Source organism: Patiria miniata, unplaced genomic scaffold, assembly GCF_015706575.1.
Source record: "Patiria miniata isolate m_02_andy unplaced genomic scaffold, ASM1570657v1 HiC_scaffold_5, whole genome shotgun sequence".
Taxonomy (NCBI): Eukaryota; Metazoa; Echinodermata; class Asteroidea; order Valvatida; family Asterinidae; genus Patiria; species Patiria miniata.
The window spans coordinates 15808562-15832210 of NW_024037072.1; the positions used below are offsets into that span (position 1 = coordinate 15808562).

Here is a 23649-nt window from a genome sequence, read left to right on the forward strand (position 1 = left end):
GGAACCACCTTAACCATTCCACTACTTGACAGATTCTGCCATTTTCCGTTTCAAAACCTAATTCAATTGAGACAATAAGATAAGGTATTATTTTTAGGCTTTTAATGTGGAGGAATGGAAGGTTTTTCGTTACATCATGACAAGTGCAGCCCGCTGAATTAAAACGCGCTCTGTTATACGTAATTGTGTTCGTGAACAAGAAATTCGCGGTAAATCTAATTAACTAACCCATATCTACGACGGAGTAACATGTGTAGGAGTAAGGACACCCCGGCTATATTAAACTGCCTTTAAGTTTTCTGCATCGGTACAGAAATACATTATCTGAATACTCTCAGCATGTCGTCCTGAAAGGGTAATGTATTATGATTATATTAATCATGATCATATTAAAGGGGTTATAATCTAGGTTTCCTTCTTGGCATCATAAGGAATGAGCCGTCAACTACACATGATTTCAATCTTACTCAATCAAAAAGCATAAGAAGTGGGGCAATTTCCACTCAATTTATGTATTTCAGGTTCACTTTGTGTTGATAAAATTTCGGAAAGGTTAGATAGCTCTTCTTTCGCCAACGTCTTTTAGAATGGACTTTTGGACTTATTTCCTTATTACGTTTTGTTGTGTGTATGTTTTGCTTATAAAATCCCCCCCCCCCAATTATCATTTTGGGGAGGACAGTGGTGGGTGAGGTCTAAGAATACGTTTTGAGAGAAACTTCTACTGTTCAATAACATTTTCGTATTGAAATCGCAGCCTTTGGCCTTGTTGACGTACTAATTAGAAAATAGGTCCATTTTCGAGGGCGATTATTATTTTTAACTAAAAAAATAATTAATTTCTAGATTCCCCAACTTCTGAAGGGGTGGAGATGGGGGGGGGGGGTAGGCTCTCCCAAATTCTCCCAGGTTTCAGAATGGACCAACATTTAGAAAGGGGATCAAAATACAACAAAAAAAAACCTTTCGGTATGTTCGAGAATTTTTATTTGGGAATAGAATAGATGGGAAAGTTTAAGGATAAAAGGGAGATTTAAGACAATATTCACCTCAATTTAAATTTTCCTTTTTTAGGGGGGGGGGGGGAGATAGACGGGTGTTAATTTTGATAAAGAGGATTATCAAAGTAAAAAAAAATAAAATTCAAAACAATTCATGTCTAATTGGTTTAAACCCAAAGAGAAGTATATAATTGGGGATTATCATCAGTGCCGATCACCGATAGTTCCTTATTCAGACATAATACATCGACCATCCATTTTAGGATGTTCGCTGTTGATGTTATACTCTTGGAAGTCATATCATTCATGTGCTAGATGTGAAATAACTTATTGCACCGAAGATTGAGAAGCTCCTTGTTTTCTCCGATAAGGAAACCAGCATAATAAAATATCCAGACCACACCCGGCTGAAATAAAAACAATACATGACATCATAAGTCACATGCACATAATGAAAGAAAAAGAAAATTGAGACCACCCAACCGACGATTTCGCGAGAGGGCGCTATGTCGTTTTTGGCGTCCTTCATCAGACAGAAAAATCGCAAATCGCGAGTCGAGTAGAAAAAAAATTCGACCAGCGGGAAGGCCCAAGTAACGACCCAAAAATGGCGTCTGCCCCGCCGATACCCACAGATTCGTGGTACCTGTCTCTTCTAGGGATCGCGGAGAGCTTCAGGACGGCCAGCCCGCCCAAAATCAAGCACTGTATCCACTGTTTACAGTCCATTTTTCACTTCAAACCGCCGCCGAGGATCGAGGCCCGAACACACGTCCAGCTAGGCAGCTTATTGTTCACGCACACGAAGAACGTCGACCTGGCGCGGACACATTTGGAAAAAGCGGTGAGTTAAATTAAAATTCCCCAACCCGTCTGCCCCGAAATACGCGGTTCCAACCCGTGAATTTTGCGCACACGATAAAATGATTGTCTGTTATTTGAAAGGTTTCTGTAAGACCGCTTACTAATTGATCTTTTTCGTTTATTTCCTCCCTAAACTGTAGTGGGCCGTCTCGCAGAGTGTATCCTTTTCGATTACATTACTGAACGTGTGTGCATATGCCGCTGTGTGTAGTGTGTGTACGGCCGGATTTTTATTACTGTGTGTAATGCATGATGTCAGATGTGGGGGTCATCACGCATGCGTTTCCATGCAATCATTATTATGTTGTTGATAGCGCAGTGCGGCGCTTGTCTGTTCATTCAAATGAGCCGATTTGATGGCGGAAAAGGATGAATATTTCAGAAAGATAAACACTGCATTTCTGTGAATAGGGTTTTTGCCCACAAAACACGATCATAGATGGCACAAAAGGTGTATTTGATTTATTTTCTGATACAGAAATCAACATGTAAAATGATGCAGCCTTTCTGTAGCCCTGACCCCTGTCATATGGTTTACAATTACTTCCCAGATATGGCAATTTGATGTTTATTTTTCCAGATCCTGGGGGGAAAGGTTTGAGAAATTTTTAAAACTATATTGAGTGATTTTCCATCAAAAGGTTAAAAATGTTTGACCCATCAATTTAGAATGTTTACATTTCCAAAACATTCAGATTTAGAGGAATGAAACATTTCACCAGTGTGAACATGAGGAAAAGGTTATTGTACAAATGTTCTGAATTCTTTGAAATGAAATGTAATTCTTTGTTACAAATTGCATTGAAGTAGATTTTTTTCAATTCCCCAATGGAGTGTTTCAATTTGGGCCAGTTTTTGTTTTTTGTTTACAAACCACATTGTACTAGTAAAAGTTCCATTAGAACTCGAAAAAGTCCGGCTATAAATATTCAAAATGTTCTCAGCTAGAATATTCAAGCTTATGATCTTTATGCCTAATGTCATTGTTTTGTAAGTACTTCGGGTTGGAAACCTGCTTGGAAAGATTTCCATATAAGAAGTTCACTAATTTTCCTCTGTATTGACTAACAAGCCCCCAGATAGCAATTTCATGTCATCAAAGTCAATTTGAGCAGTGAGAAAATACAAGCATTTTCTTAGGAAAAACTTAGAATTTTTCAGTCCACTCTCATAGGGTTTGTACACAGGGTGTTGAGTGAACTTCTTATATGGAAATCTTTCCCCCTGCTTTTTTTTGACAGAAAATGTCAGTGAATTAATGAAGTGCTGCACTCTAGAAAGTTCGCACTCAAGTGCACAGAGAAGATTTTGTTTTCATGCATGCTTTAACTTAAGGTCACCTGCACTGATTGAGTTACACACGTATTTGAATTGACAGAATACACTACTTGAGCGCAACTTTTTTTGCTCCTTAAACTTTAAGAAAATGTTCTAAAAGACACATGGTGATTATTGCTCAGAGTGTGAGTGCTGTGGACCTTTCTTTACTGGCACCATATCAGACAGAGAGAGAATTATCGCAGTTATTAATCCTAACCCTGCTAAATGCAACAGAATGCACCAGTGGTAAAAAAGTTGTTGCATTTAGCAGTCTCCTGATCTGATGCATTGCACCCCTGCATTCCGTTGCATTTGGCAGGGTAGGTACCAGACTGGGACCGTGAGTGCATGAAAACGTACAAAATTACTACAAAGGTTTTTTTTACTCACCATTCGGCTAAGTAATGCCCACACAACACATACATCAAAATGCTTAAGTTGCAAGCATGTCACCTGCAAAATTTGAGACCTTAAATCCAATTTTAACGCAAGTTTTTGACAGTTCAAAAACCATCCACGTCATTCTCCATGCTTTAGAAATGGTGGTGTGATTCCCAAGGTATTCTGGGTAGGTGTAGGAAGAGCCTTGCAGCTTACTTGTTTTTTAATCGATGGCCAAATGAACATAGCGCCCTCTGTTAAAAAATGAAGCATTCTGCATTCACTCAGATCAACAAAAGGGCGCTGTTTTATCTACACGATGAAAATGTTTTAGCTGAGGAGTCTTTTTGCACAATGCATTGCAGTACACATCAACGTGATGTTTCGCGTTTGGATTTCGATAACACCCTGCAAAATTAGAATTAAACGCTGAATTTTTGGTGATGCAATGCTCACAACAGCAACTTTGCTGGGCAGAGGTTTCGGGGATTATTGAAGAAACTGTAGTGCGTAAGAAGCTTGCACATTTGATTCACACTGGTTTTATTATGCAGCACAAACTTTTGCACAATATGGATACCTTAAGTTTTGGGACTCTCATACACAGTATTGAGAGTCCCAAATTTTCGGACTAGGTAGGTACTTGGTACCAAGGCTGGCATGTATTAGTTCACTACATTCTGTTGCATTTGGCAGGGTGCCTAGAGAATACCCCATGGGGGTTAGGGTTAATTAATATGGAGTACATTTAAAATGTTTGAAAATGGACGACTCATGATTTCCTTAACAAGAACTTACTCCAGATTCCTTCATTTGATGACGTCAAATTTGAAGCAGCAAGCCAGTTAGCGAGGATACATGAAAAACAAGTAAGAGGAGTTTTGTTGTTTTTGGTGTTTTTTCTCTTGAAAAATATAATTCATTGCAATTGAAATCACATTATTCTTTTTAGAAGGAAACTTTAAGGGTACACAGTTTATTTTTGAAACAAAGAGAGGCCAACAGAATCAATTGCAATTCATAATTTGTTTTTAGTAATTCCATGATCAACTTCATTCAAAGTCAGCTGAAACAAACGTACTGTTTGAAGTTTCGGCTCACCGGATACAATACTTCCCGAGAAAGCAGTGAAAATCCATTCTTTGGGAACTGCATCATTTTATTGAAGGAAAGTGTCGCCAGCCCTGTGTCCCAGACCCATTTGAGAACACATACCCAAGCAGCACTAAACTCGGACCACATAAAACTTGATTGGGTGCTTAATCATAATTGGGTGATTTACACATGGATAATACTTTTCTTCGAAGTTGCAAAATGTCACTTCTAGAGAACCTCTGGTTCTTTTCAGAACCATTCTCTTAGTTGAAAAATTATTTGCACATGGTGTTTCTGCAAACCTTTCATCATTTAGTATCTCCACCATGCAAAGCCTCAAATCTTACTTCAGAGTTTTAATCATTGATTCTCAAGTCTGCTGAAGATGCACAAGTTCAAAGTTTTCTCAGAAAAAAATTGAAAAGCAAACCTGCGAACATCAACAAAAATTAATAAAAAGTGTGTTGGAGTTGTTATTATTATTATTAATTATTTCTGGTAATGAAACCAAGGATTCTTTCAAAAGCGCCCTTGTCACTGTAACTCGCAAGCCTGAAGAAACCTGTAGAGAGAAGACAATGAGAAGAAATTACAGTTTCAAAGGTGGGAAGAAAACCTCCAGAAGAATATTCTGGGAAAAACCCACGGAATCGGGCAGGGACTGAAAACCCAATCCACGTATTGGCCCAGGCAGGAACCAAACCCAGGTCACAGCGGTGGAAGGCGAGGAAAGACCCGCTACGCCAACCTGACTCCCCGACAGTTTGCATGTACACTGGCTTAATTTGTTTTCTGTCTTAACATTCCCCCCCCCCCCCCCCCCGGTCTTAACCTCTCTGTTTCTGTCGTAACTTTGTTTTCTGTATCAACCTTACAGAGCCAATTACATCTTGCGAAACAAATTCTACGCAAAGCCATCGGTATTTCGCAGCAGTCGGCATACTGGCACTGCCTTCTATTGTTCCAGCTAGCAGTAAGTATTAAAAACAAGCTGTTTTATCAATGTTTTTAAATGGCCCGATGAACACGGTAACAATTGTAAAGAGCTTTAAGACATTGGTATTTAAAGCATTTTATATAAGCACCAATGTATTGTTTTGTGTCCACACAGCAAATCCACACACACGAGAAGGATTTCATCTCGGCGTGCGAGCTTCTCGGCGTCGGCGCAGACTACGCAGTGGTTGCAAGCTCCGAGTACACGAGGGCGCTGTTTCTTCTCAGTAAAGGAATGGTGAGCTAGTTGAAACATTTGGAACAATCATCAATTGTGATAGCCATGTAGGCATGTCTGAATTAAGTGACTATGGCTGACGATTACACATGTGCTTATTGGAGCTGATGTAGCCACTTCCAGTAGCCACTTCCCGTAGCCACTTCCCGTAGACATGTGTTACTGCCAGACGTAATGAAGTGATTCAGATATCGCCTAAGACAATCTTGGTCATACATGTATGGTTTATCATTAGAACTAAAACATGTCACCAAGTGTGGTGAGAATTGGACTGAAAGACAAAAAGAGCGATAAATCTGTATCAGTGGTGATTGTTATCAACTAAAGCCGCCCTCAGGTCGACCTTGCGACGACACAGATCAGTCGGCGACTGACTTTTCAGGATCAAGCAGCTGTGTCTGAGCTACGACCGTCGGGAACATTTCAGTCGCTGTTTTTTGCGACCTGAGTGTAACTGCGACGATGTTAAGACGATCGGAATTAGTCGGCGCTAAAAAAAAATCAACAGTCGCAAGGGTAGAAAAATTTCAACTTCTACGACGATTGTTTAGCCAATCAGCACACTACACTGGCGCTCCACGCGTCAATCACGCAGTACGCACCACGCGCACGCGTCAATCACCATATAAGGAGATTGTTTACCTACTCGCGAGAGGATATTCCATACCATAGCTAGAGGGGTGTTTAAAAAATTAAATAAAAGTGTTCAACAATATCATTGGAAATGTATAATTTTTGACTTGTGTCGACTTTTCGACTCAAAGGTATTTGTGAATGGGAATACCGCAAGTACATGTAAGACCGTATCAGGGGAATGCACGCTGATAATGGCTCGAGCCGAACCGGCCAAACACATATTTACTCCCTTATTGGTAAAGAAGTCACATGACTGTCTATGATGTGGAATCATGGTGGATTGTCGCGTCGAGGGTGACATGAGCATGGTTGAGATTATTTTACGTCGGGATGCCGCTTGTTCAAGAGAATCACACGATTTCTCAGTTTTGTGACCTGAGCATTATTTTTCTGCTTGATGCCGACGGTTCCGTCGTGGCGCATGCAAATTGCATGTCGACCTGAGGCCGGCTATATGACCCCAATCCCAGACCATTCAAGAGGTGGCTCAGTGCTTATTTGCACATTTGCATTGGTCGAAATTGCGTTGAGTATGCATCCATGACTTGTGCATGAGTGTGCTTCCACCTAAGTTATTGCTTCAAATTCTAGTCACTGGATAAGTCTACAATCATGACTTCAATTTGATGGTGAACCTCAGACATACATTTTTGGAAATACATGTAAGATTAAGTTTGTTATTGCACCTTGCGAAAGGAAATCTGAATAGTTTGCGTGGTTGAGACAGGAACCAATTGAAAACTCACCATACCAGACAGCATGCTCTGTCTGTCGTCAGAAAACTGGGGGATTCCAACCTTTTATTGGGGTTATTCCCATAACCACTCAAACTCACAAAACAGATTTCCTTTCACATGCAAACTTACTCCTGTTCTTGACTTCACCACGCAAACCGTCACATCTTAGCTGAAATCATTCAGAAAGTTTCTGTGACAAACAAAATGTGCCCATCAGCTGTGCGAAAGAGGAAAACTAAAAGCTGTTTATTAAGCCATGTTCTCCTGTATTCTGGATTGCAGTTAATGTTGATAGACAAGAAGTATGCAGAGGTGCATCCTGTGTTGTCCACCTGTGGCTCCATCATTGACAACTACACCGGCAGTGACACGAATAAGGAATCTCTCAAAGTCTACTTCCTAGTGTTACAAGTCTGCCATTACCTCATGGCTGGACAGGTAAGTCCGCAGTAATTTTGTCGTCAATTTTTTTTTTTTTACTGCCTTAGTTTTTTGTTAAAAATATATTTTTAACCCTAACTTTGTGGAGTGCTGTGGTCGAATGGTTACGGTGTTTGACTTGCGTGCCGTGGTACGTGGGTTTGAACCCTGATGGGGAACATGGTTCTTGTGTTCTTGGGCAAGACACTTTACTTCAATTGCCTCTCTCTACCCAGGAGTATAAATGGGTACCTGTGAAGGTAAGAGACCAGAATGCGCTGATCTTGAGCTGCTGCAAAAACTGGTCGCAAGGCCTGATGAACAGGGGTAGTAATTGTGAAGCGCTTTGAGACCTTTGGTATAAAGCGCTATATAAGCACCTCATTATTCGTGTAAAGGTATCACTAAGGAGACGTAATTATCTGTAAATCTTGAATTTTTGATTTGTTTATTTCAGGTAAAAAGTGTGAAAACAGCACTGAAGAACCTCCAGCAGTCTATACAGACGATTACCATGCTGCATTCAGATGACGGTGAGTTGGGGGAGGAAATATTGGGTGTTTTCATGAAGTTAAAATGTAATCTTCTAAGCGGAAATTACTTCTCAGAATATTTGTGCTTGGCAATAATCGATTGAGAACCAGTCACAGTTAATGTTAAGTGCATGACATTTTGACCGGTAACCTGAATTCTTGGGCTTAGCACATTTCTGTTCATAGCGGCTCTATCGATTTCGCCTCCAACTTCATAATTATTTAAAGCTACAGTCCATCATTTGCAGCTGTCCAAAAAGTAACTGACCTAATTATTGTTGAAAAACATACTTGGTTTAAAGATAGTAAAGGGACTAAACTCCGTGTGAAATTATTCTTTCTGGCATTCCAACGTTGCGTCTAAAGATGCAAAGCGCGCACAAGCATTGACACGACGCATGCGCAGTTGCTATAATTCGTCTATTCCGTGCGCGACATCGCGTAGCTGCAATCGGCTCAGTGAATTCAGTGTCTCGGACGCTGAATTCAGGCCCAATTCAAAATGTGACTCAGCGACTTTTGATTTGAAATGGAGATCCTAGAATGTTGTTTTTCTCGGAATATACAGCAATATCACTGAGCTGAAACTTCATCAGGTTAGTTGCTCAGCACCCTTCTTTAGATTTTGAGCACGTTTGTTGCTTCTAACAAACAAAATGCACAAATTACAAATGATGGATTGTGCCTTTAAACGAGGACAGGTGCAATGCTAGCAAAGTTCTTCTGAAATGCACTGAGACAATGCTACCTCTTTGTGGCCTGATTGGTCTCATTTTTTATGTACAGAAATGTGGGTTTTCTGGTTTGTGTCTTACATTTCGTGTGTGCCACTGATTCTTTGCAGAACCAATCTCAAGTAACCCAGCGGATCTTTTTCATTGGTTACCGAAGGAGCACATGTGCGTATTAGTATATCTGGTAAGTTATATCAACCCGTCATCGAAGTCTCTTCATGGAATCTAGAATGGACTTGTGACAGGACTTGTGATTTTTACTTTTTACTGGGCATGTGATGAACTTGTGATGTGATGGCCCTTGACATTGCAATGAATAATAAACTCTAGTAAATCAATTGTCCCCGATTTAAGTTGCTCTTATCTGAATCACTGCTAACTTCTTTTTAATCTCCCCCCACCTTTCCGAAGGTAACGGTGATGCACTCAATGCAAGCAGGCTACATGGACAAAGCCCAGAAGTACACAGACAAGGCCCTGCTGCAGATAGAGAAGCTCAAGATACTGGACTCTCATTCCATCCTGTCGGCGTTTCAGCTCATGCTGCTGGAGCATATCATCATGTGCAGGCTGGTCATGGGCCAGAAATCCCTGGCTGTACAAGAGGTAAGAATCCTGGTTCGTCCCATGAATGCACCGGGTCGCCAAATTTGTGAGTGTAATAGGGTTTCCCAGCCACTCGGGAAATCAAGGAAAACCTTGAAAATGGGTTTCCATTTTCCAGTGAGGTAAAACTCAGTGAATTGAGGAAAACACCAAAACTCAGGGAAAACTCAAGAGAATTTGACAGTGACCGAGACGGGACAGGTTTTTGGCAGTTTGGTGTGTGTGCGTCTTGTGCCGTGTGTCCAAGTTGTGTTCATTGACTGACTGGCTATGATGGCTGCTTTACCTGTGCTGTATTCTTCAAAGTTTGTAGGTTTTGAAGTTGGAAAAAAAACACCACCGTTTCGATAAAGCAAATAATTTTACATCATTTTTACTTAAATTCATCGCAGAGGAACAAATCATAGCTTTATTAAGAGACATAAACTAAAAATAAAGTAAAATTTCGTCTGCTAGCGGCTCGGGCTATTATTCGGCGACCAGGCCCTTGCCACACTATTATTCCATTATCATTGTCGAATCTTCTTGTTTGCAGATTTCCCAAGCGTGCCAGGTGTGCTCGCAGAACCCACGGTTACTCACCACGCACGGTGCTCAGCTACACACGTTACTGGGGCTTTACTCCATGTCCATGAACTGCATGGAGAGTGCGGAGGCACAGTTCACTGCAGCTCTAGCGGTGAGTATGCCTGCCGTTATTGTAGCTGTTATATCACTCAGCCTTAGCAACAGATTCATGCTTTTTTCATGCCAACACAAAAATTCTAAGATGAATTTTAACCCTAACTCCCTAGTGTCTTTTATTAGAAACTGGACCAATTCCATCAAAATCCATCATCAGTGTGCGTGTTATACAAAACTGTACATGACATAATGGAATCCACCACTGACGCACTGGTTGACATTCATGGTCTTGCTACACGTGGCTTTTATCACAATAGCAGTACAGGAAGCTAGGCAAAATCAATCGGATACCCCTAGCACTGCTTCAGGCCATTAGGCCCAAGTCCATCATACTCCATCAATATTTAGTAACGCCAGGCCTTCTGGACCAAGTCCCCCAAAATCCACCAAAATGGAGTGATGGATTTTGATGGAGTTGGGGTGGTTAGGGTTAATCCATCATGTGCACATAGAATGCACCGACGGTGCAAAATGTGTTTGGAAAAATGTACCTGAACACGTAAATGTACCTGGTTCTTCTGGCATGTTTCAAATTTTATAACCCGAAATATCAAAGTATGGGGGACTCAGCTCTGGCCTGAGAGAATTACTTGGAAGAGTTCAAAATATTTTTCAGCTGGCCTTTGCATAAAGGTAGTGTTACTACTTTATTTATTGAGAATAGGCCTTTCATAGTTCCCATACATTCTGTCAAAGGTTCACAAGATATAACAATATTCTAAATCGTTTTTCTTTTCTTTTACGCAGAGTACGACGCAAACGGAATTATGGCAGTTTGCATCCCTCAATCTGGCAATAGTTTACCTCAGGTCTGGCAATAGGCAACAGGAGGTGAGTGAACAACCAACAGTTTAACCTCAAATGAGCAAGTTGAACGGCAAGCAATGGTTTAACTACAAATGGATCACATTACCAGCAATTATATATGAGACCTGTTCCCACGAAACGGGACAAAGTTGCAGATGTCGTTTTTGCACAAAGTACATGTGAAGTCAATTTGGGTTTGAAATGACCAATTTAAGGTTTTTGAGATTTTCTGAATCAATAATTATAAATCTACAACCTCCCATGAATATGATCTATCAAGCAGACGTGTGTTTTTTGGGTTGATTTAGTGAAAACGTGTGTATAGAAATCTCAGTAAAACCAAAATCCCTGTAAAGGAAAATTCTAACCAGATGCTAAAATTTCATTCTTCTATCATCAAAGGCACAATTTATTCACATATCTTCTGTACTATTAACAGGGATATTCCCCAAATGATTACTCCAATTCCTTGGCCATTGAAATCCATTTTGTTTCTGTATTTTCTTTTTCTTCAGTTATTAACATTATTAGAGCGGATCAACCCGGAGGTGTTACCCACAAATTCACACAGCCTTCGAGCGGCATCCTACTACGTCCAGGGTCTGCAGGCGTTCTTTCAAGCGAGATACAACGAAGCAAAGTAAGTGACTAATAAAAAATCCCCGTTTTGGAGTCAAGACAGAAGACCCGAGACCACTCGCATGGAAGCTGCTCAGCCCAGAATTGTTCTTAGCACAGAAAACATTTCGCTAAGCAAAAACTGGTTACCAGTCGAAATTTCATGTGATGTAAATTGTAAGTAACTGGTTCCCTGCTGATGTTAACTTGGCAAACAAAATTTGCAGGGATTGTGGAGTTTAGGACCCCTTTTCTATAAGAGAATGAAAGTGCACTTTTATATTTTTGACTCACCTAAGTAGATTACGATAACACCATGTTGCATATCTGCAGGATTAACTCTAACCCCCTGGAGTGATTTACTAGGAACCGCCCTCACCCTTGCAGATTCCAACACCTTATGGTACTAAAGTGTACACATAAACAGTTGGACTCCACCAAACCCTTGTGTTGGAGTTTGGCTACATGGGGATCGTTAGGGTTAATTTTGTGGGTAAAGGGCAGGGTTTTGATTTTTGAGGGAAATTATGGGGTAAAAATGATGACGGCGACTATGCAGCGACAAAGGCGCCCACTAAAAACAAACACGGGTGACAGCTGTTTGAGTGTGTCGATTCGCAGGGTCGCTACTGAAACATCACGTAAGAAAGTCGCCTTCTTTCCCAAAATACTGTTCAAAATTTAAAAAATAGGGTCAATGTAATTAAGAGAAGGTTGCCTGAGGTTGCAAATGTCATTTTGGAGCGACCAAATCCTTTTCAGAATCAAAAAGACTGAAGAGAAATAAAATAAAGAAAAAAAAACGTGCATGTCACTTTTCAGCCAATAGGAAAATCTGTTTGGCGTTGTTTAATCGTCACTCTTGAGCCAGTAAGAAAGTTGGTTATGCGCTACGTGTTGTCATGTGCTAGACTCGTACATAGTGCGCTCACATAGTAGACTCACTGCAATCGCGTTGTACGTCAAATGATGTGCGTGTACTGGCGTGCGTGTCTCGGATCATTTGTACATGTGCTGCTCCATTGCGATCACTGTGCTAGGGCAATACACGAATGTATGTATTGTGCTTTCATTGTCAACATACAGATTACACGCGTGGTATTGCGAAGTGAGTATGTATGGTACATTGCGATTGTTGCAAATTTTTCCGGCCCTGGAGCCGAAACCCACTGGCATTCCCGAGTCAGGAATCTATTTCGTAATCAACTCCCAATTTCAACCCGCTCAACAACAAAGTGAAAACCTGGAACTCAGACATGCAACGTTTCGTCAAATCAGCTCAATGGTTTGTCTATCAGATTGGCCAAGATATTGGCAAAGTCTAAAATAATCAACTACGTTTGGTCTTGACTCTTAAAATAACCATAGCTGTGAGGTGGCCAGATGTAATTAAACCACTTTTGTTGCATTTGTTTTGTCTGAAACCCAGGAGGTATCTGAGGGAAACGTTAAAGATGTCCAACGAGGAAGACTTGAATAGATTAACGGCCTGTTCACTGGTGCTACTGGGGCATATATTCCTCTCCTTGGGAAGCACAAGGGTAAGTAGAGCTGACGTGAGGGTACAAACCCTACTTGTTCCAGAGCTGTGGGGACCAACAAATGGTGTGCCGATATTCCAGTGTTCCCGTTTAACTTTACCATTAGTGTTAATAGAATTCAAAAATTGTGGAAATCATGTCACTGGCTTGATATGAGAAATCGCTGGATAAAAGTAAAGATGCCGTAGCCATGGGACTGAATTTAGCTGTTTGCAAAATGTGATTCATTCCTCAAGTTTCCTTTGTACAGGGTGTATAAAAAAAGGATACCCAGATGTGAGTATAAGTTATAAAAAAAAAAAAAAAAATGTTTTCAAATATGTCAATGATCATGTGAAACACCAATGTGTCCTCAATCCAATGATACCTTGATTGTGTGTCTGAGGCCACGGATGACTGAGCATTCATTTGGATTCTGTAAAGGGTTAAAATCTGTACTGCGCCAAGTTTGTGCAGGGTAACTGGTATTCTGGGCATGTAGAACGGATTAATTTAAAGTAAGAAGACAGTTCAATTTATTCAATTTTGGCACAGTGATTTAACCACTCTCATCACGGCCCAATGCCTTCAACATGGCCACCACCTCTTTCAACACAAAGCTCTGCACGTCCATTTCAACCTATGCATAGTCCATTTCAACCTTTGCATAGTCCATTTCAACCTTTGCATAACAAACCAGCCAGCAATCTTAGCTGGGTAAAACTTGGCTCGGTACAGATTTTGAACCTTGACAGAAGAACAATGAATGATCAGTCATCCGTGGCCACAGATACACAATCAAGGCATCATTGGAAAGAGGACACACTGATGTTTCACATGATCTTTAACTTATATAAAAATAATTTATATTTACATTTATATCTGGGTTTCCTTTTTTTTTGATAATGCAAGTTGCCTATGAAAATGGCCATGTGTGATCCAAAAAAATGCAGCTTGACAGTTGTCTATGCAGAAAAAAATGTATTTGTTTTTGAGATGACAACTTCAGAAAGACTTTAAATATCAAAGTATTTTAATTCTCTGTTTCGAGTGTTTCAGTGTTTATATGATTTCAGACTTCTAGGTATGTTGCATTTTAAGGAGAAAAAAAGGCTGAACTTTTTCGGTTACCTCTTTTTCGTTCAGGAAAGCATGAATATGGTCTTACCAGCCATGCAACTCGCTGGGAAAATCCCAGATGTACATGTTCAACTATGGGCTTCTGCCTTACTGAGAGGTAAGTGGAACACATTGACGTTTTCTTTTCATCATAGCTCGTGTATTTGTTTGAGCTGGTACACTCTCCTGAACACACAGTCGTGAATTTCTATATGCCTGAGGACAATGCTTTGTGTTTCCTTTGTCCCAGTAATATAACACTCTCCCATAGACTAAGCACATAACTGTACCATCGAGGACCGGTTTCAACAAAAGACCCAACGCTCGCAGACTGAAGAGTGTTTTGTTCTCCCTTTGTGTGTCTGCCCTCTATCGTAAAGCCATGCATGCACACAAAAATGAGGCTAAGTTTCAAAGATTGTTTGTTTAGTTTGGTCATTCGGTGCACTGGATCAATTCCTAAATCACCGGACTCGGTCTAGCATTAACATCACTGCACCTGTTGTTTCTTCCTTGTTCAGATTTGTACCACTTGGAGGGGGACCCGGTAAGAGAAAGGGACGGCTACCAGATGCACACGTCCTTCTCACAACAGCTGCTCAAAGATCACTTCCAATCATCTCAACAGTCAGAACACAACCTTATACAGGTATGGCCATGTAATGACAATGACCACAGCTTGCCCACTCGGTACAGATTTCTGTTGCTGAAGGCAAGGATTCTGTAAGGGCACAGAAAGGCTTACGTTTTTTTTACGAACATCACAGACAAAGTCTGGTTGTGGATATAAAAAAACTTATACTTCGAGGTGCTTAGCAGCAGTGTTGTAGTCGAGTACTTTTTTCCGAGTACCGAGTACTGCCGAGTACTTAGGTTGCTGAGTACGAGTACGAGTACTTGTACCTCCGAGTACAGGTCTCCGAGTACGAGTACTCGTACTTCTGAGTACGAGTTCGAGTACTTGTATTTCCGAATGTGGCCAAATGGCAAATGGTTCATTGTGCGTAATTGGCCCAGGCCCAGTCAGACCGATATACAGACCCACTCACGGATAGCTGTTAAATGTGTTTGTCCGGAGGTGCACAGAGGAAAATCAGGAAACTTTGATTTCTCCTCAAACAAATCAACCATTTCAAACTGAAAGTATCGATAAAATAAGGCCGTGGTAAGTCAAGCTATACCATTTTTCCCCCTGAGTACTGCTGTTCGAGTACGAGTACCTTGATGATCGAGTACAATTTGGATATGTCGAGTAGGAGTACTTTGCTGCCCGAGTACGAGTACCGTCATTTCGAGTACGAGTACTTTCACATTCGAGTATGAGTATGAGTACTCAAAAAAAGCACTCGAGTAGTACTCGAGTTTGAGTACCGAGTACAAGTACTACAACACTGCCTAGCAGGCAAGTAACAAAAAGTAACTTGCTTGAAGCTATGTTTTGCGAAGATATAAAAACATAATAACACTCTGCAGGCTCATTATTAGACTAATTTTGTCCAAGAAGATTTTAACAATTGATACGAAAGAATGAGATCTTGAAAGATCTTGGGAATGACTACTGCTGATACGTGTAAGCATATGTGAGGTCATGCTCAAAATTCAGTTTCGGCATCGCGCCTCTGTGTATAGGTATTGCTGCTGAGGAAACCAAGTCACAATTATAGGTCACAAAAATGCTCAAAATTCACGACAGGGGATCACCGCTTTAACGAACATCACGGGATCCACAGAAATTGTTCGTAATAGCGATCGTTCGGTATAGCGATTTTAAGATTTTCAATAAATAGCGCCCTTCAGAACTTCACCCTGCACGCCCTGGTAGTTACTGAAAGACAACTTTGAATACATGCCGACTATTGAATAATGTTATTACACAGTATTTTTTTTTGAGCTTACTACCTACAGCAATGGGTGGCTTTCCCCTTCTATTCCTTGGGGAAGTAATACCCAGTTGTTGCTCTTCTCTTTACTTTTTTCAACAACAATGTTCGGTACGTTTTGTACATAAAATCGGGAGCCAAGGAAGATGTTCGGTATAGCCAAATGTTCGGTACAGTGGTGTGCAGTATAGCATCATTCCACTGTATATGCTGTGAACAAATTCACTCTTAAAAGTTTCCAAGTGCAGTCCGACATGTCTGGTCCATCATGACATTAAGAAGGAGAGGTTGATGTCATCATTAAGTTGGAACAGTGGAAAGACCCTGTGTCACTCCCCGTGTCACCGTCTCGTATCACGTTTGAGAAAAAGAGTTCAGCCCGGTTCATACTTCACGCGAAAGCGTAGCGAAATCCGTGACGTCGACAATACATTCGAAGCGCGTCTTCCATTGTTGACGACATGAATTTCGCTTCGCACATGCTTTCGCGTGAAGTATGAACCGGGCTTTATAACGTCAAATGTAATATTGATAGTGATATGTGATACGGGTGCCGAAACTCTCTATAGTTATCCCTTTCTTACGTGTGATGGGAATAAGCCAGTTCGTTATTCCAAAATAGTCTGTTACACAACAAGATTCGAAGATTTTTTTTCGGGATAACCGCGGCAGATAAATGCACACAAGGCTGTGGGGGATGTGGCAACCAAATCTGCATTCTGTGCAATTTTTCGTGCAGTCGAAAAGAGACGGAACTTTCGTTCGCACAAAAGTTTTGACACACGACACCTAAAAACACTTCGCTGTCCAAAGGTTTTTTGCAAAATGTTATACTTCAGAACACGATGATCTCCTCAATTTCCTGGTACCCTCTATGCTTTTGCACGCATACGATGAACTTTTTATTCTGAAAGAAAAATCGGAAAATCTTGATGTGCACATGCGCAGTTGAAATACAGAACTGGCTTATTGAGTTGGGATTTACGTTTGACCAGACTTGTGATCTGCCTGTAATCAATGGCAAGTTGATATTAACGATCTGCATTTGTCTCTTGTCTTTTCCTCAGTGGACGGAAGGCCCCTGTCCGATCCATTTACTCCAGGGTGACGGAGCCAGCTCCAGCATCTTATAGCATTCGCTTCCCACCCTGCATCGGACCCCATCCCCTCTGCTGATTAAGAGAAAAAAATACCCGAGAAAAAAAGTGTGCCAATTCTTCTCAAGATAAGAATTATTCTTTTCTTGTCCATTTTTTTCTTTTTTTTGTTGACTTTTTCCCTTCTTTCCTAATAAAAATTCTATCTGAAATGTTTTGATACTGATGTAAAAGAACAACCCACATTTATAAAATGGGGATTTACATCTTGTCCCCAAATTCAAGTGAATTTCCCATTGGATAATTTTTTATATTGTAATAGCAGACTGTTGAGGGGGCTATTGTCATCGCGCTGTTCATGAAGGAGTTTCTCATTAAACTCTTTGCATTATGCTTTGTGGTAAATTGTGCACAGCAAATATTAGTTGCATATGTTTCGCCCCAACTATAGCCTCATCCCAACTATAGTTCAGCAATCCCAAGAATAGTTTGGGCAGTCCCAAGTATAGTTTGGGCAGTCTCAACTATAGTTTGGGCAGTCTCAACTATAGTTTGGGCAGTCTCAACTATAGTTTGGGCAGTCTCAACTATAGTTTGGGCAGTCTCAACTATAGTTTGGGCAGTCTCAACTATAGTTTGGGCAGTCTCAACTATAGTTTGGGCAGTCTCAACTATAGTTTGGACAGTCTCAACTATAGTTTGGGCAGTCTCAACTATAGTTTGGACAGTCTCAACTATAGTTTGGGCAGTCTCAACTATAGTTCAGCAATCCCAAGTATAGTTTGGGCAGTCCCAACTATAGTTCGGGCAGTCCCAACTATAGTTCAGGCAGTCCCAACTATAGTTTGGGCTGTGAAGATTTTCTCTTCTACTTTTTTGGCCCTTCCTGGATGGTCATTGACTAGGCGAGGGGTTTGAACCAGATGGGAGATATTATACATGCAGGTCTCAACATTTTTTTTTAATATCAATTCCTGTTCAAAGTGACCGGGTTTAACCATGCAGCCATGGTTTAACTGTCTAATACGATATGGTTTCTAGTCCTGACAAGACAGAATTTAGTGTTGGCAAAATTAAAGGCAAAAAAGGATCATTTGCATTAATCCCAATGTTAACCTGCCACATTATTATCAAAATGCTGTCATTCAGAAAAAACCTAGAAGTGTGGGTGATTTTCCAACGATCAGTGATTGTTTTTCTTCAGATCAAAATATCGTGCATGGTTTTTCACTGTTTTCTCGAAAAGTGTAATATCCACTGAGCTACGATTTCAACAGTTTAGGTTTTGAATTCTCTTCTTTGGATTTTGAGTGGTGTTAACACACATGAAAAGCAAATGATCCTATATGCCTTTAACATCTATTGTATTAAAAAACAAAACAATGTGATGAAATCCCGTCATTTTGTGCAGCCTTAGAATACTATCAGCAGGACCATTGTTTTTGTCCTGCCCTGGGTCATCAAAATCAGCCGTATCAAAGCCTCCAGATCAGTTATCATAATTGTCATCCTTCTCACCGTAAGCATTGAAAGTGTAAGACTTTTTCTAAATGTCCCTTGCAAGTATATCTGGCTCGTAAACTTGTCTTTTGTCCTTTTTTTTTTGCATTTTGCATTTTCTTACCAAAATTGCCACCCAATTTGCCATGGAGGTCATTTTTATCACATACGGTCATGGTGTGACATATAAAAACATGCTTTTATCTTGTGATACGATACTCGGTGTCTGTCACCCTTTCAAGTTTCAAGTCCCCATCAGATACAGAACCTACACGGACCAATTTCTCTGTTTCCTTTCAATGTTCATGATATTGCAGACTGGCGGTGCATATTTTGATAAAGAATACAAAAAAAGATATTGAGCGACAGTCTGTACAAAAATTGGGTAGGGATTTTTTTTTGGGTGCAAAATGCAGACTTATTTTTGCATCTTGGAAACCCTGTATTTTCAAATCTGGGTAAAAATGATCAGTTTGCTGAATTTGGCGAGGCACAGACATCGACATCTTGCATGAACAAAATTCTGAGATGAATGCTTTATATAGCGCCCTCTGTTGGCAGAAGTTGGAAAGTTTCCCCGGATACTGCTGTAGACACAGAACAAACTGCAACAAAAAACTTTTGCTGAAATCCGAAGTTAAAATTTTTATTAATTTGCATGAATATTAGCGGTCCTCATTGCTGATGATTGCATTTTCCCCCCAAATATTAAATTTCAAATTGTAAAGGACTTTTTTTAGGGCAGGTTCAGAAAACGGACATCACTGGAAACTGTGGAGTTGGAATGAATTTTATACCAAATAGTATGAGCCAAGTTGATTTCCAAGTTGACTCCTTAAATGCTTTATCCAATTCATTGATCATCTCTCTGTGAGTTTACTGGAAATTAAAACAAAAAAAGGATCTACAGTAATATATTGCTGATCTTTCTATAATATTTTTTACATGTTTTGTCGGTGACCTGCAGAGCCATCACTGAAACAGTGATAAGCGTTGAGAGTTTTTATCGCAGTTGTCACAGAAATACATTTCCATGGTTGAAGTGTATAATCACGCCTACTTGGGATATTTTCAATCCTGTTAAAAAAAATATCCCTACTTTATACAAGAGAGAGAGAGAGATTTTTTTATTATTAGGGAAATTATTACAATGAAACTCAAGAAGCCTTGGTATTTTCTCACAGGGCCGATATTGTAAAAAAAAAAATGAAGAGAAATTGGGAAGACGGAAAACTGTGAGTTATATGGAGTCGTAGATAGCTAAAAAACTGTATGTATGTATCTTTTATATTAAACAAATACTTGTGTATTATTTGTCTCATTATCTTTTTAACTTATTGCTGTGGTATCACCAAACGATATTGCTGCGGGATACATGAAATATCCTGCGGTGTGTTTTTTCCTGTACATTTCTGTAAATACTGTACATTATCAATTTTGTTTTTCTTGGAGATACAATCTTTCAGAAATTGGTGTCTGCGAGCGTTTTAGTTTTACACAATTTTTTTTTTAGTGGTTGTTACATTTTAGTACAGATTTCTAAAGAAGTCATTCAAGGACATGTCCAAGTTAGTTGAACCAGATTTTCCGTCACGTCAGTATTTTTTTTAAACAACGTTTGTCTTATTTATGTTTTTCTTTTTTCTTGAGTATAGTTGTAATGTCCGTTTATTAGCACACCGATTTTGAATTGGACAGAAAAGTGTATTCATCAGATATTTTAATGGTGACTAAAAAGTGCATTAGCTGTCCACCACAATTAAAGAAATCATCTGAATAAGTCCAAAGGCTGATCCACGGTAGGTTTTTAGGATGGCTACCCCCCCCCCCCCCCGACTAATGTTAATTACTTACATAATGGGGAAAATCCCAAAGTGACTTAAGTTACTTGTATCATGGCATCACTCAACATTGTAAATCTTGATTCATTGATTCAGGCAAATTTTCGTCTAAAAGTTTGGTGTCAGATTTGACCCAGAATCCGGGTTCTATTTGACCTGGAATCTGGGTTCTATTTGGCCTGGAATCCGGGTTCTGTTTGACCAGATACTTTACAGTGTCAAAATGACACGTTCCTTGATGTCAAAATGACACCTTTGCCAATGTTGCTGTGTCAAAATGACCCAGAAAACGATCCAGCGATGTGTCAAATCGGACCATGAAACGTATCAGGTCAAATAGTAACCCGGATTCCGTGTCAAATCTGACCCAGAATTCTTAGAGGGTATGCGTTGACTGCAATGTTTCATTCACCCACCCTTGAAAAATCTTAGACTCGACGCCCTAGCCATCCCCTGCTGGAAAATCCTGGATGCACTAAAGGGTTCGTCCTCCATCGTTTAGTTTCTACAGTAGTACTGTACTATCAAGAAACTAAACGATTGAGGACGAACCCTTTCCCAGCTTTTTGGAGTTAAACTCAGATCTCGTTTTCTCCCCCAACGGAACCCACCGACACAGTAATGGAAAGAAAGAAATACATTGTAATTATTTTGTATTAAAAGGCACAATTCGCGGGTGGTTCATCACGCGTTTTCCAAATTACGACTTTGTATGTACATTCGGCTACATCTCTGCCCTCGGAATAATATTTATCTGCAAACAACTCTTGTAGTATCATGTCAAATTAAAGTAACAGGCAGGAAAACGCATTAATGCAGGTATGGAACGAATATCGTTATTGTTAAAGCCTGTTTTGACCAATCAGATAATTTGAATTGTCCAGTGTATTTTTGAATGTCCGTTCACGTTTTGATCAAACCCATAATTGGGCCTCCAACCACATTTTAATTACACCGAACCTGTGTTATGTGTTTAGGCCCTGGAGTTTAGGAAGAAATGTTTTTGTATTTATCAGTTTTTTTGTAAATAAGTAAATCAAAGACTTTTTAATTTAACTGTTCGGGATTTGTACTAAAATCAGAATTAAAATTGGAAAATTATCTCGCACGATCGCCGCTAACTGATAAGGACAGCCTGTATAGTTGTACATGTATATTGGGAGTTTTTAACGAGCCTGAATATTCGAATAAAACTCGAACCTAAATATGAAACCTTTTTGACTTTCTGTACTTGTTCTTCTTTAAACCCTGTGACGGAAAAGGCCCCCCCCATGTGCTTACTTCAAAATGTTACGATTTCTTTGCGAGATGAAGAGTTCGCCGCATGCGTGCACAATCATAGGGGGTACCAACGAAATTGAAGAATTTTTTTTTTTTATATATATAGTGAATTTTCAATATATTTGGGCATCCCCATGTTTCAATGTATTTTACGTGCTTCAAATTTAGTGCGAACGAAAGTTTCATCTTCTTTTGTGTGAATGAAAAAATGCATAATGCTTGTTAGCGTTTGTTCTATAGTATGTCCTCCCCCAGAAAAAGTGTCCGTTTGACTATTTTTGAAATAACTACAAAACCATGAAGTAAATTTTGAATTTTTTGAAGTGTGTAGATAATCCTTATCCTTGGCCTAAACCCCTACGAGTCTCATTTAATTTCCATCACGTCTCACTACACAATAGTAAATTAATCACAACAACATTTCTGGACACTGACCAAGTTCCTTGCCTTGATAAATTTCAATGTCGTGTTACGATAAGCTGTGTAAAATCATAATGTTGTGAAAAGGGCTACGGTTGGGATTGGAATCATTTTCGGCCTATCAGTCATCATGTCACAGTTTTTTTCACAACATGTAGGATTTACATGTAGAATTTTTAATTTGCATGCTTTGTTTTAACAAAGAAACTACTTTATTCCAATTTTGGGCGTCTGCAACCCTCTGAAAGGGGCTTTCATTTTGTGTTCAAATAACCCACCCTGCGAGAGCCGAATGATTCGAATTTTGTGAAGAAATAATTCAGTTACTAAAAGTCGTTGTTTTTTCCGTTTGTTCGACGCCTCATTCAAAAGGGAATGTCTTTCTTATTGCCATAGGAAACTCGAAAATACAAGGTGAGTCAAAACAAGCGGAACCCAAACTCCCAAAATTATATTTCATATTTAAAAAAATATGTAGCACCAAAAATAATAATGACTGGAAAGCCAATTTCTTAAGCTACTTTTAGATGAAAAACAATACTGAAATTGCTCAATCCGTTCAAAGAATATTACCATTTAAACACAATGACCCTAAAACCTCTTACGTCTAAAAACGCGAATTCAAGAATCGTCGTCACAATTGTTTTCAAACATCACCAGCGATAAAACCTCAGTTTAAAAGTTTAAAATATTCAACAAAATCCTTTTGAAGGCCCGTCTTTTAAAAAAAAAGTTGGTTTCATAAAATCATATTGTTTGCCTAACCAGGGTTGTTAATAAAGATATTGTGTACTACAGTTGTTGGCAGTTGTTGAAACAAGTATTTCGTGTCATTTTCTTTGTTGTTCCAAACAGTCAGAATACGCAATAAATTGCTTTTTGGACGAACTGGTTTTAAGGTCATTGCGTTTAAATGAGGATATTCTTTGAACGGATTGAGCAATTTTAGTATTTTTTTCATCTAAAAGTAGCTTATGAAATTGGCTTTCAAGTCATTATTGTTTTTGGTGCTTCATATTTTTTTAAATATGAAATATATTTTTGGGGTTTGGGTTCCGCTTTTTTGACTCACCCTGTAGCACGGGAAATACAGCTTTAACTTAGGAAGAAAATCGGTTTGGAAAAATTGCTTGAAACTACGACTAGACCTACATAGCTCGATTCCCCCTCCAGAAAATGCATAATTATGAGGACTCCAAAGTGCTCCGAACAGCCCAGGAGGTAAACAGTTTACCAGATATAGTTCTACACGGTTGGTAACGGCTGCGATGATGCCGACTTTGGTCGATTTTCGGGTATAACAGTTTCCACGAATTAAAAC

At 39.7% G+C, this 23649-nt stretch overlaps 1 protein-coding gene across 1 annotated transcript; it reads left to right on the plus strand.

Moving 5' to 3' along the window:
* Positions 1-1509: 1509 nt before the first annotated feature.
* Positions 1510-21841, plus strand: LOC119740876 (MAU2 chromatid cohesion factor homolog). Its single transcript, XM_038216334.1, has 16 exons — positions 1510-1845; positions 2006-2023; positions 4370-4435; positions 5539-5634; positions 5773-5895; positions 7551-7706; positions 8146-8221; positions 9066-9139; positions 9367-9561; positions 10097-10240; positions 10993-11076; positions 11568-11692; positions 13100-13211; positions 14337-14427; positions 14831-14958; positions 17257-21841. The coding sequence occupies exons 1-16, from the start codon at positions 1609-1611 to the stop codon at positions 17320-17322; spliced, it is 1791 nt and encodes a 596-aa protein (XP_038072262.1). The 5' UTR covers positions 1510-1608; the 3' UTR covers positions 17323-21841.
* The last annotated feature ends 1808 nt before the right edge of the window (positions 21842-23649 follow it).

Excerpts from the sequence above, each read along its gene's own strand:
- LOC119740876 (XM_038216334.1), top strand. The coding sequence starts at position 1,609 with ATGGCGTCTGCCCCGCCGATACCCACAGATTCGTGGTACCTGTCTCTT. Across the intron at positions 11,693-13,099 it reads GCGAGATACAACGAAGCAAA|GAGGTATCTGAGGGAAACGT; the intron begins GTAAGTGACTAA and ends TCTGAAACCCAG. Across the intron at positions 14,428-14,830 it reads GGCTTCTGCCTTACTGAGAG|ATTTGTACCACTTGGAGGGG; the intron begins GTAAGTGGAACA and ends TTCCTTGTTCAG.